The sequence below is a fragment of the Thunnus thynnus genome, chromosome 18 (genome assembly GCF_963924715.1).
Source record: "Thunnus thynnus chromosome 18, fThuThy2.1, whole genome shotgun sequence".
Lineage (NCBI taxonomy): Eukaryota > Metazoa > Chordata > Actinopteri > Scombriformes > Scombridae > Thunnus > Thunnus thynnus.
In genome coordinates this window covers 6,719,406-6,737,068 of record NC_089534.1, presented here as the reverse complement: position 1 = coordinate 6,737,068, position 17,663 = coordinate 6,719,406, and the positions used below count along the sequence as shown (strand labels likewise).

Below are 17,663 nucleotides of genomic sequence, written 5' to 3'. Positions count from 1 at the left end.
TGTTGATTAGTGCTGTGTAAATGGTTATGCAGCAACATGTTTCTCCCTGTGGTTTATTAGTACAGCAACCAATTAGTGGAGGTTTTTTAGGAGCACGCTACATCCAGTTTGTTTGCAACCAAAGGGTGAATTGAAAGGTTGTTAAATTCAGTTATTTGTTGAATAAATGATGTATTTGTATTTCACTCACTCATTTTTAACATATCTCTGCACAATTCAAGTCCTAATAGAGTATTTGTTTGAAGTTGTAGTTAAAATTCATTGTTGTTGTTTGATAACAGCTCCTAACTGTCAATCAATGTAGGTTTGGGACTCAATGGCATTTATTTGAATTAGAATCCAGCATCAGATCAACTTATTGAATCTGAATCCTTCTGGTGAAAAGGACAAAGTACCCTTTAATTTACATCCGGCAATGTAAAGCTGATTTATATATGGTATCTGACTGGCCATTAAATGATTAACTAATGTTATCGAAAGCTTAATGGTTCTGATTTAGAGCTATTACATTAGCAAGCTTAACATATTGATTATATATGATAGAAAACCTGTACCTGTTGAACCTGTTACACTCTGTATTTAAATGGTGATTTGATTGAAAGGTTTTGATTTCACAGCAAAATTTCACAGTTGATTTCCTCAGGGGGGGAGAAGTAAATACGTGCACATTTTACATAACTTACCCATTAATTTGTGCCATTGATCAATAGCAAGCTGTTTTGACATTACTGAACTGAGCGCTGAAGAGTCCAAAACAGAGGAAGCTTTTGTCACACCATCAAATTTTAACCCTCTTCTTTGTGAGTATAAACTACTCCACAAACATGTCTTTTAAATTAACTGTGTAAACTTGTAGCTCAGAGAGGTATTGTAACTAGCTAATGCTAGAGTGCTCGAAGCTAACTGGTGCTTTACTACAGAGTTGCAGCTTCTGGTCAGTGCCATTTTTTCCGTTGGATGACAGGACCTTCCAACAACCTTCCTTAATAACGGAACGTGGATGAATCCAAGCAGCACGTCTTGAGTTTGAAGTGCCACTAACGGCCGCTAGATGCTCCAGCTCACTCCCATTCAAAAATCCTCAACTTCTCTCTAGAAATACTAAGTCAATCATTGTTTTCAATGAGTCATTCTGGTCTCTAAATTCAAGCCCACTAATAGGTGTGCTGGTGGTCATTTTGGAAATTATTGTTCTGTTAATAAGATTTGAAGACATAGTAGGTTTGATGTCTGCCGTGTGGGTGTTGATTGACAGCTCTGATTGACAGTTGGCTCACCTGCTGCTTTCTCTAGCTCCTGGACTCGTACTGAGTTGGACTATTGTCGCAATATTTCACTAATTTATTTGATTAAGATATCTGCCCTGTTGGCACAATTTAGCTGAAGAAGCTAACGTTAGCCGAAGCAGTGTTCAGTGTTTCCAGTAAGCTAACGTTAGCTTTGGTCAGCGCTAGCGGGGCGTGTTTCCAGAGCGTGAAAGGCAACACCCCGCACTTCTATGGTCCTGGCTTCAAACGGAAAGATGGCGCCGACCATAATCTGCAAACCAATGGGTGACATCACACCTTGCTACGTCCATCTTTATATACAGTTTATGACTGTGTCTCAAATCACATACTTCTGTTAGTACACTTTCGTGTAGTACACTGTGTTCAATATGTACTTACTGGCGTAGTGCATGAATTTTGACAGGGTAGTGTTGTCTCAAATCAAACAGCCGTTGTGCACTTACCGGAAATGACGATTGCAAATTAGCATTGGCTAGGATTATCGTTTGCGTTATCATTAGCGCTACCAAATCATTACAGACTGCTAAATTAACCCAAAAAACATACTGATGGCTTATATCCGTGGTGATTAGTGCTAAAAAACACATGTATAACTTACATTTGTACAATGTGGCGATAACTTACATTTGTACAATGTGGCGATGTTTACCATAGTTACAACGTACTTGGCTGCCATTTCCAGTTTGAAAAGTGGTCCTTCCACTTCCGCTATGGAGCCAAGATGACGACCATTGAGGGCGAGAAGTCTTCATAGTTCCACACTCAACTTTTTGACCGTTTTGAGTGCACCATCCGGGTACTCACAATGCACTGCATTTTTCCATACTTCTCAGTGTGAACGCACTTGAGCACTCAAAATGTTAAGTACAGAAGTATGCGATTTGAGACACAGCATATGATTGAATCCAGTCCAACGTGCAATTAGACAGATGACACTCCTAAATATAATATTCTAAGAAGGATTTATTTTTCACTTCATATTCTTATCACCTTTCCCACTTTAATTCACAGCCTTGTCAGTTTCAAACATTTGAATGAACAAACTCATCTAGTGTTTCATCTGAAAAATACATACTCTCTTTCTTACTGACTCTCACACACACGTACAGGCAACGAGAAACCTGAGGAGTGTCTCAAAGCATGCCTTGGATTTAATATTTAATGCTCAACGATCCTGACAAATTAGATATAGATTTTTCTTCTCGTCTTAATTTTATTTAATATTCACTTTGATTGCCTTGAGGGCAATTCATGCTGCCTTTATTTTCTGAAGTGCTTCTAGAGCGTTTATGATGTTCGTCTCACAGAACTGATACGCTTCCATTATGAATCAACCCATATTAAAATATGACCTCCAGCGTTTTCTAATGCTCATAGTCTTTCAACAAACCCCCTGCTGTCTGTAAGCTGTGAACTCACGACCTACATTAATAGTAATCGATAAGGGACCCCCGCTGTCACTATGAGCTTTGTGGTTTGTGGCCACGGAGAGCTGCAGAGAATCAATAAATAAGCACAACACTTGTTTCCTAGCTTTAAATGAATGTAGTCTGTTTGAAAACTGAACAGATCAATAATTTCTGGTGCTGTAATAGAAATATGACTTTACATTGAATGGACGAACACTTCATAAGATCTGTCACCCAACTGCCCAGGGCCCCCAAAAGTTCAGGTTTATTCCACATCATTTGGGTCTACATAACCTGATTAATGAAGTCCAATGTGAACTCTGACTGATCCTCCATCTTCCATCCTGTGGTCCTGATCTTGAGGAGGAGTTAAAATCTAGTTTAAAGACTTTAATAGCTTTAGTTTCTGTTGAGCTCATTTGTTGTAAAGTTGTGTTTTATCAAATGTCAAACTTGTACGGTTCATGCCAACCATAAATGAAACAGGCTGCTGTTCGCGTGTGTGGATAACCAATAAAGTACGTCTTTGGTCTCCAAGTGCAACACAGGAGATGTATTCAAATACCAATCATTTTTAGACAAATGAGGATTAAAATAAGCTGTTAGCCCTTTATGTGAATTGTACAAGATGTGGGTCTATATATTAAAGAGAAAGGGATCCTATAATAACATAAAATCCTACACATACAGGGGCTTTAAAGCTTCACTTTCCCATACAAACACAGAGCTGGAAACCTGTCATTTTACTTTATTAAGAGCACGTTACAATATGCATCAATGTGGTGGCAACACATTCAGAAACATAACAATTGTTTGCATGTCAAAGCATCAAGAATACACAATTAATACAGTTAAGCAAAGCAGAAACAGGGAAAACTTAATTCAGACAGCATTTAAAACCAAAACCCACATATAATAACACCATGATGTAACTTTACACGCAAGATATAATTCATAACAATTCATTCGTTTCATCACATTCCTCCAACCGAAACATTAGTTTTCTTCATTTCCATGTTTTAACATTTACTTTTGCTTCACTTTATGTAGCCAAATTTGTTTAACAGAATTATTTTTTCACTATGTTTTTAAATTTAAACTTTTTTTTTCTCTTCTTTTGTTAAATGCGTGAATAAATGTCATGTTCGTGCAGTATCAGAAAGTTTCACAAGAAAGTTTTCTCAGGTAGTTTCATTCAAGTTCATTCAAGTTTCATCATTCAAGTTTTTTCAGGGACATTACCTCAGAGATCTTCCCTCAAATGTTCAGTAATTCAGTTAAACCTGCAGTTTACTTTGTCCTGGACAGCCGTCTGCAGTCATAAAAGATACAAGTCTAACAGTCAAAATCTCACCGGTCATCTTTTACCTTTTGAAGTATGTTTCTCGAGGAGAACAGATCCTTTTGATCCCTGTGTTAATTCTATGTTGGTCCTCTTGGTCGCATCAGCAGCCCTGTTTCCCATGTTTGCCACAGATTGGATGAGTAGTTAACACGGCTTACACTCATTTTCTTTATCTTATTTGTCCAGGGATTATTGGTTCCTGTTTCTCCACAAAGAGCCTCTCATTTAGCCGTGATGGGTCTAATTAAACCGATGACTGACGAGACCATTTTAAAAATCCCAAGTGATACAGTATACTCATATCCATCCCTCCTTGTTTTAAAAGGTGGAAATAACCGTCAGATAACGTTAGGCTCTTATAAGCGACGATCAGTTTGAGCTGCAAGTTATTTGCTGTACTGACTGTAATAATGTCTGCCTCTGCATAGTTTATTTCCTACATTTCCCAGAATGCATCTCATCAGAGCTTATGTACATTCAGATGTGGGATAAAGGATAAGGCTGGTGTTATTTTATATTTTTCTTATTGTGGACAAATCCCATTGAACGATCAAAACTAACCACGTTAGCCCGTCTCAGTACTTTATGACTTCAAGGGCTGCAGCTACTGGTAATTTTCATTGCCAATTATTTCCTCGACTAATTGATTAATTGTATAGTCTATGAAACATCACAACTTCCCAGAGTCCAAGATGATCAGATCATTTCATAAAACATGCTGCTGTCGTTCTGTCAAATGCTGTCAGATTTTTTGTTTACTGTCACTCTTTGAACATGAAATACTACATTCTATAAAATTCTACTTTTTTTGTAAGAGTGCGGATGATCTTTTTATGAAATGGGACTATTTTTGGCCTTGTTGTTTTTTCGCACCAGACACTATGTTTAATCAGACCAACAGTCAAAAAACAAAAAATATATATTTGATTTACTCGCATATATGATAAAAACAAGCAGTAAACCCTTACATCTGAAAAGAAGGAAGCAGCAAATGTTCATTTTTTCTTGAAAAATGACTTAATTAATGATGACTGAAAGGCTGAATTAATCAGTTGTTAAAATAGTTCCTGATTCATTTTCTCTCAATCAACTGATCAATTATTTGACTGATTGTTACAGCTTTACTGACTTCCCTACCCGACTCTCAGCTCTAAGCCCACTGGTTCCTGAGGAAGTAAATCCTAACTCATAAATATCTTCTTTCATGTTTTAAAAAGGCTCAGTAATTTCCTAAAACAGTCACTAGTTTTTACAGCCTGGTCGCCAGAATAAAACGTTGGCAGTTTACGTTTCTGCAAACCACAAAAACGTTGAATATCTTTCATCATCATATTAACATTTCTACAAAACATAGGATTTTAACATTTCAACATTTCAATAAACGTATCATATCAGCTTTTCCAAAATACATATCATGTCAACATTTTTAAAGTGACGTAGTTCACATGTGATCTATATGAGCTGACTTTCCTATTAGGAGGAGGAGGAGGAGTTGGTGGATGGTTAGGAAGTTTCTTGGCAGTAAGTTGGAAATCAACAGAGCTCGGTTCGAGACCACCTTGAAACCAATGTCCGCTTCCCGTTTCAACCGACAAAAGCGGGTGTTTTTGGCGAGACGTCAGGACATTTGCAGCCGTTTTTCTGGCGAGAAATCCGGGTGTTTTTAGTGAGACATCGGCCGTTTTTATTTTATTTTTTATTTTAATTTTAACCCAAACCATGATCTTTCCCAAACCCTAACCAAGTGGTCTTTGTACCTAAACCTAACCAGACCTTAACCACAGCGTTGTCACACCATAAAACATTATTATTCAACGGGTAGAAATGTTAATATGCTATGTTTGTAGAAATATTGATATGCTATTTCATGTGTTGAAACGTATGTATTCAACGTTTCTGTGGTTTGCAGAAACATTCAATGCCAACGTTTTCTTCTGACGACTGGGTTGAGTTTTGAACAAACAACTAGGAGGAAAAAGTGCATTTGTTGGGGACTACTTTCAGTGGTGGATTAATCCACATTTGGTGCTCTAGTGAGTCCTTCTGGCAGCAGGAAAGGTGTGTGCAAGACTGAATCAAAATAACCTACAGTCTTATGTTTATTGATGTGATTTTAATAGTTTTTGGACAACTATGGAGCTCTACAGCACAGATGAATAAGATTCATTCATAACATTCAGTGTTGGTTTGGATATTTTTATGGGATTTATTTATTATTTCCTTTTAACATGTCAGAGTAAGAAAGACTGAAGAAACATTGAGAGTTGCTCAGTGAATTAAACTGTGGTGTATAATTTAGAAGATTTCTTCCTGTATAATTGTTAAACTTGTAATCTTCATTAATTATTTCCTCCCCTTTAATTCATCCACTCTGCAGGTGGAAACTAAACTTCACTTCATTATTCAGCCAGACATGTTCATGTTAACCAGTTTCAGTTTGGGAGGGCTTGTTGATGATGATTATTATTTTTGCTCTAGTCAGTCACTAGACAGTTACATTTTCTTCCTGCAGGCGTCATTTTCGGTCACTAAAGAAGATGTGATAGCGTTTTTTTACGGCGATAAAAGAAATATGTGGATTTATAACCTGTTATTTCTGTAATTTGACAGCAGCTCGTGCAGCAGCATCCATGTAATCCACACTTGTCGTCTTTTTGTGGCTATTTTTCTAAATCCCCAATTCATAACCAGTCGTTTTTCCACTTGACAGAAATAGCCGTGATCGAGCATAACTAGACTACTTAAACACTTTATTTTTTTATATTTTACACTTTATTATGAAATGTTGCTAGCATGCACTTCCTTTTTTCCCATATTCACATTTGAACAGTTCATTCACACCGAGAAGCTGCCCGTATTCTCAGTTATTAAAATCATGTCAGTATCACCTGCAGTGTTGTAAATGGAGCATAGTGGTAATATACTTTCCACAGTAACTCAATCCAGAGTTCTGATTGTAAGTTTTTTAACAGTATTACAATTTGTTCTCTAATGTTTCAAGGATAAGAGTTAAAATCTACCAACACTGCAGTTCTTAAATTCAGTTCCAATAGTAATAATAGCCTAATGTTACTTTTATATACTTTAAATTAAAACGTTAGCAGGTGTACCAGACAGAATGTCTCTATCAACAGCAGATATTCGTCATTAATTAAGGAAACCAGTGAGCCAAATTTCATGGTATACATTTAAAGAAAAAGTTTGATGTTTTGCCAAGAGTTAAATGAGAAAATCTCATGTCTGTATGCAAAACATTCTCAGGGGAGGAGAAGCCAGACAGAGATGCTACAGGAGGTGCGGAGATAAGGAGAGAAAGAGGAGAGGGATTGAGGTAAGTGGACAAGAGATGGAGAAGAGAGAGTGATTATAAAAAAAATAAAACCTGAAGGAGAGAGGCAGAACAGAGAGGCAGCGAGGCGAGAACACAAACGACTTGCAATTTCACCCATCTAATAGCTGCTGAGATATTTCAGTCTGGATCAAAGTGTTGCTCAGGCAGACTGACAGTGACAAAAGTAGTTTGAGTGAAGAAAGAAAGAAACACTGCAGAAAGTGAAAAAAGTCAGAAAGGTGAAACAGAAGGAAAGCATGAGATTTAAGCTCCGGCGTGATGTTTTCTCATTATTTTTGTCACGGCAACAGTAAGAGATAGATTAGTGTGTTTGGATGCAGGGAAGGAAGGCAGCCGTTAAATAGTGAATTATAATTTTTAGCATAATAAGTGCTCAGCTAATTTTATGCTCAGATGATCAAATGAAATAAATAGTGGTTACTGCCTGTCCCATTTATAATATATAATAATAACATGCATGCACAGCAGCCTTCAATCCAAATATATCTCAGTTTTAGTTTGGTGGAACTCAGGTCACAAAGTAACCGCTGCTTCTTAGATGGCTTTGAACATAAAGAATTCATATAAAAATATAAGTTTACAGGCGACCTGTCACTTTTTAACTCGTAAAACAACAGTAATTAATGACTGTAGTTACAGTTTAACTTTTGCTGCTGTGATAATTTAAATGTCTGCTGCAGGAACAGTTTGGCATATCGTAAAACAATTCATAAACCTTTTTTTGGGGGGATCATGCGACCATGTTATTTACGACATGTGTTTAAAAATTAGTTGAGCAGGAGAGGTGAAAAATGTTTTAAATCACATATCATAAAAAATGGGTGTGACCTATAGTGATAAATTTGTCTTGTTGCAGGAAAAAATTGCATCTGTCTTCACCAATTCAGGAATTATAAACCAAAACTTGAGATGCTTTACGGAAAACCTTTCCGTTCTTTTCATGAAGTAATGATAAATCAAATTTAGTTTACATCTGTTATGTAGTTGTTGAGATATCCTGCTGTTAGTGAATCAAATAAGCCCAATTACAACCCAATTTTAAACATTTAAAGATGGTGATTTATATATTAATGTGCACTTTAGCCAGCATCAGATTAGTAAGTTTGAGCAGTTAGTATAACTTTCGAATAAAGCACCATTTATAAAAGCTTTATTACTTGTTAATAAATGATTCACAAATTCTTTATAAATTAGTGATGAGCCATTAACTAGTGTTTATACTTTCTAGATCTTTTGGTTCTTTAGATGATCAGTAAGACCTCTAATTGACCGTTTGACCTCTTACTGACTGGGAAAGTGCTGTAGAGCATCTGAACCTCAATCCATCCAATCCAAGTATTTTCCATTTACAATTAAATACTTTTTACGGTTGATTTAACTTTTTCTGTTGATACAGTAGAGCCTCTTGACCCTTTTATGTCCCACTTTATAACAGTTTACAAGCCAGATAGATTTTTGCAACGCTTTACTTTAAGTCTCATTATTTAGCAAATTCTATATGAACATTTAATAAATGATTTCTAACACTATAATGTAGTTATAAGCATATATGATGTCATTTTAAGTCAAGTTTTAGTTATTACAGCTGTGTTTTACTATATTGTCATTGATTATTGAATGTTAAAAACATGTAAAGGAGCCACACCGCTGCACTGGGTGACATGTTCCTTCATCATGAAGAGTTTGGTCACGTTAGTTTGTTTAGAAACGACTCCAAAGACTAATAGCAGTGATCATGTTTTCATTCTCCGGAGAGTAGTTCTGTGTAAGGCAGACGCAGTCCTGTTTACAGCTTCGCTAGCTTGTTGTGTTACATGTTACAACCTCGTGACTTTGTACCACATTATAAATTTCTCAGTAGTAGAACTTCAGTAGTGTTTTCAGTAGTTTTTGGACAACAATGGTGGTCTACAGTAGCCATATCCTTTAAGTCTCCTTGAGATCAAGGTGATAAATCTCAAGGGCTCTATCCTGATTTAAGAGATTTGACATGAAAAACAAATATTCCTGCATAGTGTGTCATAATCCATAAAATATAAGTTTATATACTGCTTCACAATCTGGCAATCCAAAGGTTGTCGTACAGTAAGAAATGGCTTCTAACTGATCCACAATCCATAAATAAATGGTTTATTAACTATTAAAAAGTCCTTAGTTACAACCTTAATAAAGGTTTCCTTATTTGAAAGTGCTTCCAAGCATTCCTTTGCTTCCTCAAGACAAGACCTTAACCCTTAATACTGATAATACTGGGCAGCTCCTGGTGGATTAAATCAAGAATTGATTCTCTTCAGCAGCTCTCAGTAGATTACATCAGAAGACCGGAGTGACCTGGAGGTCTGTCACAGGTTCAAGCCCTGCTGTGAATCATTTCAAAGTGGACGAGTGGCCTCACTTTTAATGAGTCTGTCTCGGTAATGTCTGCAAAACGGCAGGAGAAGAAAAATCATCCTTGTTATTCAACTTCCCTCCAGTTAATGACATGTCAGAAGTTTATAGGGACCAACAGCTGACTCGCCCACCCACCGCTCCACCGCTCTCTCTATCTCTATGGGCATAATGACAACCACCAACAGGTGCATTCAGACGCTCCGACACCCACCTACTCGCTGTAATTTCAGCTCCACTTACATCTGATTGTCTCTTTGAAGATCTAGGAGCTTGAGGTGACAGCCAGTGGTTAGGCTGTCCTAAAACATGTCCTGTCTCAACCTTTAATGTTGCCTCTTTAAAAAAAACTAAAAAAAAACATTGATTTCTATCAAAGTATGGGAAAATTGCCACAGTCTGGGAGTTGGTGTGTATGTGTGCTCGAATAGGAACATTTGGTATATGAGTGTTTGGGATTCAAGCATACTTTTCTAACACAGAAAGGTGAAGCATGCCGGGCACCAAAAAACACATCAAACATTTTAAAGAGGACAAAAAAACAAAAACCAACATCAAAATGCAATCAAAAGTATGTCACAGCATCATTATTTTCTGAAAGCGCTTGTTTTAAAGATATCGAACTGTGCACACATACTTCATCACCTATCAGGTGATGCCAAAGCAGCAACACAAAGCACTGACACTAATCGTATGCTCGGCTCTGTTAGTCTATGCATCCACCAGGAACCTCTCTTTATGCTGCTGCATGTTTACAGCAGGTCTCAAGAGTTTAACAGTCTTTCTCTGATTGGCATCTTGGGACAAAAAGATACACGAGGTGATTTCACTCTGGTTGAAACCCAATAAAGGTGACATGATTTAAAGAATATGTCCAAAATGAGGGTTACCTGATTGTAGTTAGAAGAACACACCACCAGTTTAGCTTTGCACCTTGATAACATTTTTTTTTTTTTAAAGAATCTAAATCAATGCAACGGACCCAGAGATATTGTCTTTTTATTCCCCACTTGCTGCCTGCATTACCCACAATGCAACTTGCCTGCCAACAGTACTGTCAGAGATGGTCGTGTGTGATGCTAGTAGCTGCTAATGAAGCCTCCAGCTGCTAGCATCCAGCAGAGATGAGGAGCAGGCTACAGAGGTCTGGTAACCTCACTTCTTTCTAACTTCACACTCCCAGATTTTTTAACTTGTAATACCTGTAGTCTTCAGCCCCGACCGACACTGACTCAAGTGACATCATCAGCTCCCTCTGGAGACACAAAAGGCTTTATACTACTTTTCATACAGAGAACACCTGGAAACACGCTGAGGTGGAAAATTGCTTGAGTTCACCTTCAAGGCTTGACTACGCTTCAAACAAAGTGCCTGTTGGGTTGGATAGTTTTAAACTTCTCTCTCAGGCTCTCTTTTTTTCATTCTTCACACAACCACTTTTCATGTGAACAATTTAGTGTGAAGACTGTCTAAAAGTGTGCATCCATCCCTCCAGTTACATCCATTTGACCTTGGGACCTCCCAGGGATGCAGGAGATCCATCTCGCTGATGGGCAGCATTCTCTCTATACTTGGAGAGAATCATCGGTCTAATTATGCGTTCATGTCATATCAGAGTTACTGTAATTACAAATTTCTGACTTTTAAATAGCGTTCATGTCAACCTCTGAGTTGCAATTACAACTGGGAAACTGGGATTTTATTTAAAGCTCCAATATATCCGACTCAGCACTTAATAAAGCAGAAGAAAGTGCCTGAAAACTAAACACACACAGACACATCAACCAAAGTTTACAGTTCAACAAAATTAAACCCAAATTTAATGGATGTGTAATTTTTTGTAACCCCCACACGACCAACTTGCATGCATGTTGTAAACTCGGTAATCTTCCCATGACGTGACTCTCCGGGCTGCACATGCGTGTAGATCGCTCGGAGACATTCGCGGGGTTTTCTTTTATATCTGTTTATAATACATTTATGTTTGTTTTTGACTCTGCTTCAGACCCATCTCCTGATTGGAACTGAATCAACCAATCAACTTGCTTGACATGGAGGTCAGCATGTCGCATCGTTGAGATTTGAAAGGTGTGCACGTCAGCTCCTCTACAGCCTGTGGTTACCCATAACATGTATCTTTGCAGAAGCATAATTTCAGCTTAAGCCTATTACAAGGCATTGCTGTGATTATATTAGAGGTGTGTTTGTTGTCCTTTCACACTTATGTGTTATTATTCTCATATTTCCAGCAGACCATTGCTCAAAACATGTAATGCAGTAATGGGTGGTAAGAGGGTCCCATAAAACGTAACCCAACAGTTCAGAAATACTTTCACTTTTCAATCAAAGCCTGGCTGTGATGGAGACCTCTTTTGACCTGCAAATCACCAAATCACTGCTTACTGGGTAATGGCACAGGTTCAAATATTTCTTGTATGTGCTCCTGTCCTTCTAAGATGACTTTATGAACAACAGGAGCTGCAGTTACAGTAGCTCATCCCACAGAGTGATTCCTGATGGACACAGAGAGTAACAAAACCAAACAGAGTTCCTCCACAAATGAGATATTTTGGTTTCAAGGCTTCAGTTTGTGTTTAACTGCCACAACAGTGTTCCATCCATCTCCAAAATATTAGTAGCAGGAGTTCAGAGAGAGAGTGACACCGACGTTCAGTCCTTCAGTGGACCCAATCATTCACAGAAATGTGCTCGGGCGAGACGTGGATTCACTCAGATGTCGCTCCGTGTCTGATCCTCCTCACCAAGAGGTAGCAGACAAAAGACTTTGCCCTCTCTCTGTGGATCGATACGGTGTCACAAAATAGATGAGAATGGGATTTCAGATCAATCCAAGACGAGCACAGAGAAACAAGCTTTTACAGTAGACATGCTAGTGTGGTCACCATGCCGTCCTCTCAGGCGGGTGGTTTGTTAAATCTTTCCTCGCCATTTCCTCCAACATCTTAATTATGATACAGTCTTTCAATGAATTTGGAGAGTTGTAGAAAAGTAAAGCAGTTTTATCATTTTTTTTGCTTTTCCCTTTGACATCTGACCTCGTATATCCAAGAGGCACTTTATGTTTGGTGGCCAAGTTGAGGATGAAGACGATGAAGTCCAGTGTGACAGGAGCAACTGGTACAATCATTCAACTGGTGTAAGGCCTCCACACAGTCATGACAGAACCTCTCCTGGTCTTGTAGCTGCAGTTGGCAGGACTGAAAATTAGCCTCCCCCCCCTCACAGAGCCACCTCTTGTCTGCTGGAGTTGCCGTTGGCGGCAGGGGCGGCGACGACAGCGGCGGTGGGCGTGGTCTTTTTGATGGAGGTGAGGCGAATGTGGGAGGTGCTCTGCACGTAGCTGGCCTGGCGCTCGGGCCGCGGACCTCGACCGCATCGCAGCTGACTGAGGGAAAAGAAGGAAGAGGTAATGAGTGCACAAAGGCTGTAATAGAATAATAAATGTACAAATCATTTAACTGTATCACAACGTCGTATTAACTGACTTTTTGCAGGCAAATTAGATCCAACATAATTTTTAAGTTTCCATTTAATAAACTGATGGTCATAATGGAAAATTGAAGAACTGAATTTGATAAACACAAGTATACAATAAAAAAATGAATTCAATTTTCCAGTTGTCTATTATTGATTTTTTTTTTACATATGGAAATTGTAACTGCTAAGTGTTACATGGACAACTGATGTTATTGGTTTCCATTTTCATAAACTGACATCTTGTTTTGTACCATTTGATCCAATATTTTGGTTTTGACAAGGTTTTGTTGACTACAGTAACATTGAATTGATTGTAATTTAGCTTTCTTGGTCTGTTCTGTGCACACAACATCTTTTTTCTGTCTGCCTGTCCTGGAGAAGGGATCCCTTCTCTGCTTCTCTTCCTGAAGTTTCTTCCATTTTTTCCCTGTTAAAGGAGTTTTTCCTTATTCTAATCAGGGATCTAACACAGTGGATGTTGTGTTGCTGTACAGTTTGTAAAGCCCCCTGAAGCAGATTTGTGATATTAGGTTATACAAATAAAAATGACTTGAAAATATACATCATCAGTCATCATCATTTAGTCTAGAATACAGTGAACTACAATGCAACATAATGTTGCATTAGAGTTGGCAAATGGAAAGAACGTAAATTATTTAATAAACTCATACAGAGCAGAAATATGTTATTTGATATACTGTGCAGTCTGTGTTACTGTGTCAAGCAGCGACTACCATGTCTTCAGGCTGAAGCACCTTAAAGTGCCACAGACGGCTGCTAGATGCTCCAGCTGACTCCAATTCAAAAAGCCTCAACTTCTCTCTAGAAATACTGATTTTTTTAAGAAGTCATTATGGTCTCAATCTCTAAATTCAGGCCCTCTAATAAGTGTGCTGGTGGTCAATTTGGAAATGATTGCTTGTTAATAAGAGTTGATGATTTATATTAGCTTTGATGTCTGTCGTGTGCTTGTTGATTGACAGCTGTGACTGACAGTTGGCTCACCTGCTGCTCTCCTCGGCTCCGGGACTCACACTGAGTCAGACTATTGTCACAATATTTCAGTTAAAGTTTAATGTAACCAATGCAAACATCACACCTCGATACGTCCGTCTTTATATACAGCGTGTGGCCCCAGGCTGTTTGAAACTCAGCGGAGAAGAGCCCTGAGCTGCATAAACCGAGCAGCTGAGCCACGAACATATGAGCCTCACAGCCGGAGGTAACCATGGTGACCCTCGATATGACCTGACAAACTGGTGACGGTCCCCCACCCTCGACTGAGCTGTACTACTACATTAAAAATATCCTGTGGTTTCTTGTAAACAAAGTCATGTTTACAGTCAGTGTTTCAAACCAGAATGAATCCTGTGTGTCCTTGCGACAAAAACAAACATGCTGAATTCATTTCCTTCCCCATAAAACATTTACAAAGCTGATTTGTTTAATATTTCAAAAGCTGCATTGTTTACATCTGCAGTATGTTTCTATCAGCTTGCGGTTTTCTTTGTCTTTTAATCCCATGTGCACAAGATAAACACAAAACAGGCACATGCTCATAAAAACATTACTCCATAGCTCTACTAGTGGTCCAAAACACAATGAATATACCACAAAAAAAGTGTTTGTTGTCTGAGGTGTAGAAGTTATTGTATGGATAAAAAGCAAATGTGAACAGACTTGGAGAATAAATGATGACGTTCATGAAACATGTGACTCAAACGTCACTGAAGAGACAGAACATCAGATCTGTGTGGAGCGATGAGGAGACTGTAACCTTCCTCAAATTAATACATCGTTTGAGCTTTGACTGACGTTCTTTTAATGACGTTATCGCATTACGTCCTCTTCTTCTGCAGTGGTTTAATGTCACCAACGGAAGAATCAGCGCTACCAGCTGTTTATCTCCTGATATTCACACAACAGAAGTAGATGGAAACATGCTTTAATTTGCATGTTATTTTGAAGATGTGGTGGAAATTCAGTTAAAATTTGTGCTACATTTGGATGAAAACGTGACTGCTTTCCAGTCTGCTCGTCTTTATAGAACATCAATTCTTCGCATTATAAACTGGACTGAATTCTTGCTAGATAAAGATTGGTTTATATCAATATTGAAACATTGTTTGGTGCTTTTTTGTTGAAAATTAGTTTTAAATGTTTACAAAAAGAGATGCAGGTGATATTTTCTAATTACAGTATGGACAAATAACACTTTTTACTGTCATTCTTGTTGCATTCATAAAACACCTGACTGGTCACGGTACAACACTGCACAGGGATCCACAGAAAGTTGGTAAAGATGTTCATTTTTAAAACAAAACCAGACTTAACAGAAATCTGCATTGGGTGTTTATGTGGTTGTGTATGATTTGTAATCCTAAGAAACAGGAAAATAAAGATTAACCAACTCCTTGGATGCAAAAAGTAAAGCTTTAACATTTCTATATTTTATGGAAATTATCACACTTCGACCAATAACATCATTCAGATTAAACCCTCCTTTTGAATAATGAGAAATAAATCCAAAGACAGGTGAATTATAGTGTGCGCTTCATGCTACAGACCATTATAATTGCTTCCCAAAGGCACATTTTACTTTTCATGCATAGTCTCTGCTGCTGTCAGGATTTGCCTGCAAATCGGAGCCAAATGAGAACACAAAGCCTTCCCCGGGTTACTGTTTCTCACTACTGTGGCAGTCACATTTTTGAGAGGATTGTGCCAGAGTTGGAGGTAGGAGAGTTCTGAAGAGCGTTTCCATCCTGCCGAGGTAGAATAATAAGTTGCGGGATGTTTAGTGGAAGTGGGAACACTCAAAAGCAGATTTAGAAAATGACGATGCCATGATAACTTCATTTTGCACCGAGGTTACAGAGTCCATTCATTTTGAAAAATGAGGCACTTGCCATCTATTCGTTTCCCCGAATCTATTCCTGAGTGCTCGCAGTTTTACAAATGCTCAGCCTTCTGGAAAGTTTTGATTAGTCTACAATTGCAATTTACCGTGCTCTGTACACAGAGTACAGAACATCAGCAACACCCTGCCAATACTGAGCAGCAGCCTGAATCCTCCTGCTGTCAATAGCTCCTATTTATTTGCATTTTATAGACAGAACCAATAAATAAATTATTGTTAACCCAATGCATGTTTTCCATGCAGCAATAATAAAAACTGAACTGTCATGCTGAAATGTGGAGCCATATTTTGCCACAAATATATAGCAATATATGGCAAATATACAGTATATTATCATATATCATGTTATTATATTAGAGCTGCAACGATTAGTTGATTAATCAGTTAGTTGATCGATTAATTTGTTGATTTGTTGAGGCAGTAAAAGTATTTATATTTTATTCAAATAAAAGTGGAAATAGGCGTAATAATCCTGATTTTGTTTTAATTGCACCTATAATTTCAGGAACTATATTAAAATAAGAGTTCCTCAATAAACTGTTTTTTTCAAATGAGGGTTCCCCTACTGGGTCTGGAGCCCCGGTCTGCCAGACCTCAGACGACTGCACTAATCACTCAACCAAAGCTCAGCTCTGTTCAGACCCGCAGCTAGTTATACATCCTTGACAGACAGCAGAGCGGAGCAGAGGAGAGACGGATACAGCGATGTAACCGAGTCCTGACCTGCATGCTGTTGTTTGTCTTCCCAAAAAAATTTTTTAAGATATTTTTATGAAATAAATAACACCCACTATTTGTGCTTTTCCAAATACTGTATTCGGCTCCGCCCGCCCCCCAACGAGACTGAGAGATAGGATGAGATAATACCATTTGTATCGATATAGTTTGATGTAGCGTTAAAATACATGAACCGTTTCTTCATCGAAGCCGCGCCAGTGTTTGCATCTCTCTCCTCTCACACTCTCCACGCAACCCCACACCCACTCGCTCACAAGTTCTCCTGCAGTAGGAGGGAGACACAGTCCCAGTCCAGGCAGAGAGCGAGGCTATCGGGTTCAGCAACAGTGTTGTTTTGTTTTGTTTTTTTATCAATAGGTTATAATAAACAGTAGCGTTACTTGTGAATGGAGTCATGCAAGCCAACTAGCTTGCAGCTGGCAGACAGGTGTTTTACTGAACTGTTTCTCTTCCCACTCACTTCCTGTCTTCAGTATGCAGCCTGAGGCTATTGATAGGCTAGTTCTCCTTGCACAAAACCTAACAGATGTACAGGGCTACATAGAAGGAAATACTTCGTCTGGCAAAGAACTGTTGTTGTTCTGTTTACATTTTTATTGTTATTTGCACAGCTGTGCATTCAAAGGCTAGACTGAAATATGCTTTCTGATCCAGAAAGTCTTATTTGGACTGAAAATATTATACTGCAGTTATTCACCACTGTACCTGTGGAGAATATGGAGGA

The 17,663-nt window shown here is 38.3% G+C and overlaps 1 protein-coding gene across 1 annotated transcript in view; it reads right to left on the bottom strand.

The window, feature by feature from the left end:
* Nucleotides 1-8,320: 8,320 nt before the first annotated feature.
* Nucleotides 8,321-17,663, bottom strand: part of nmbr (neuromedin B receptor) — a 79,572-nt gene continuing 70,229 nt past the window's right edge. The window contains exon 5 of the mRNA XM_067572442.1: nt 8,321-13,189. Coding sequence (XP_067428543.1) covers nt 13,024-13,189 — 166 coding nt within the window. The 3' untranslated portion in view covers nt 8,321-13,023. The remainder of the gene's footprint in view (nt 13,190-17,663) is intronic.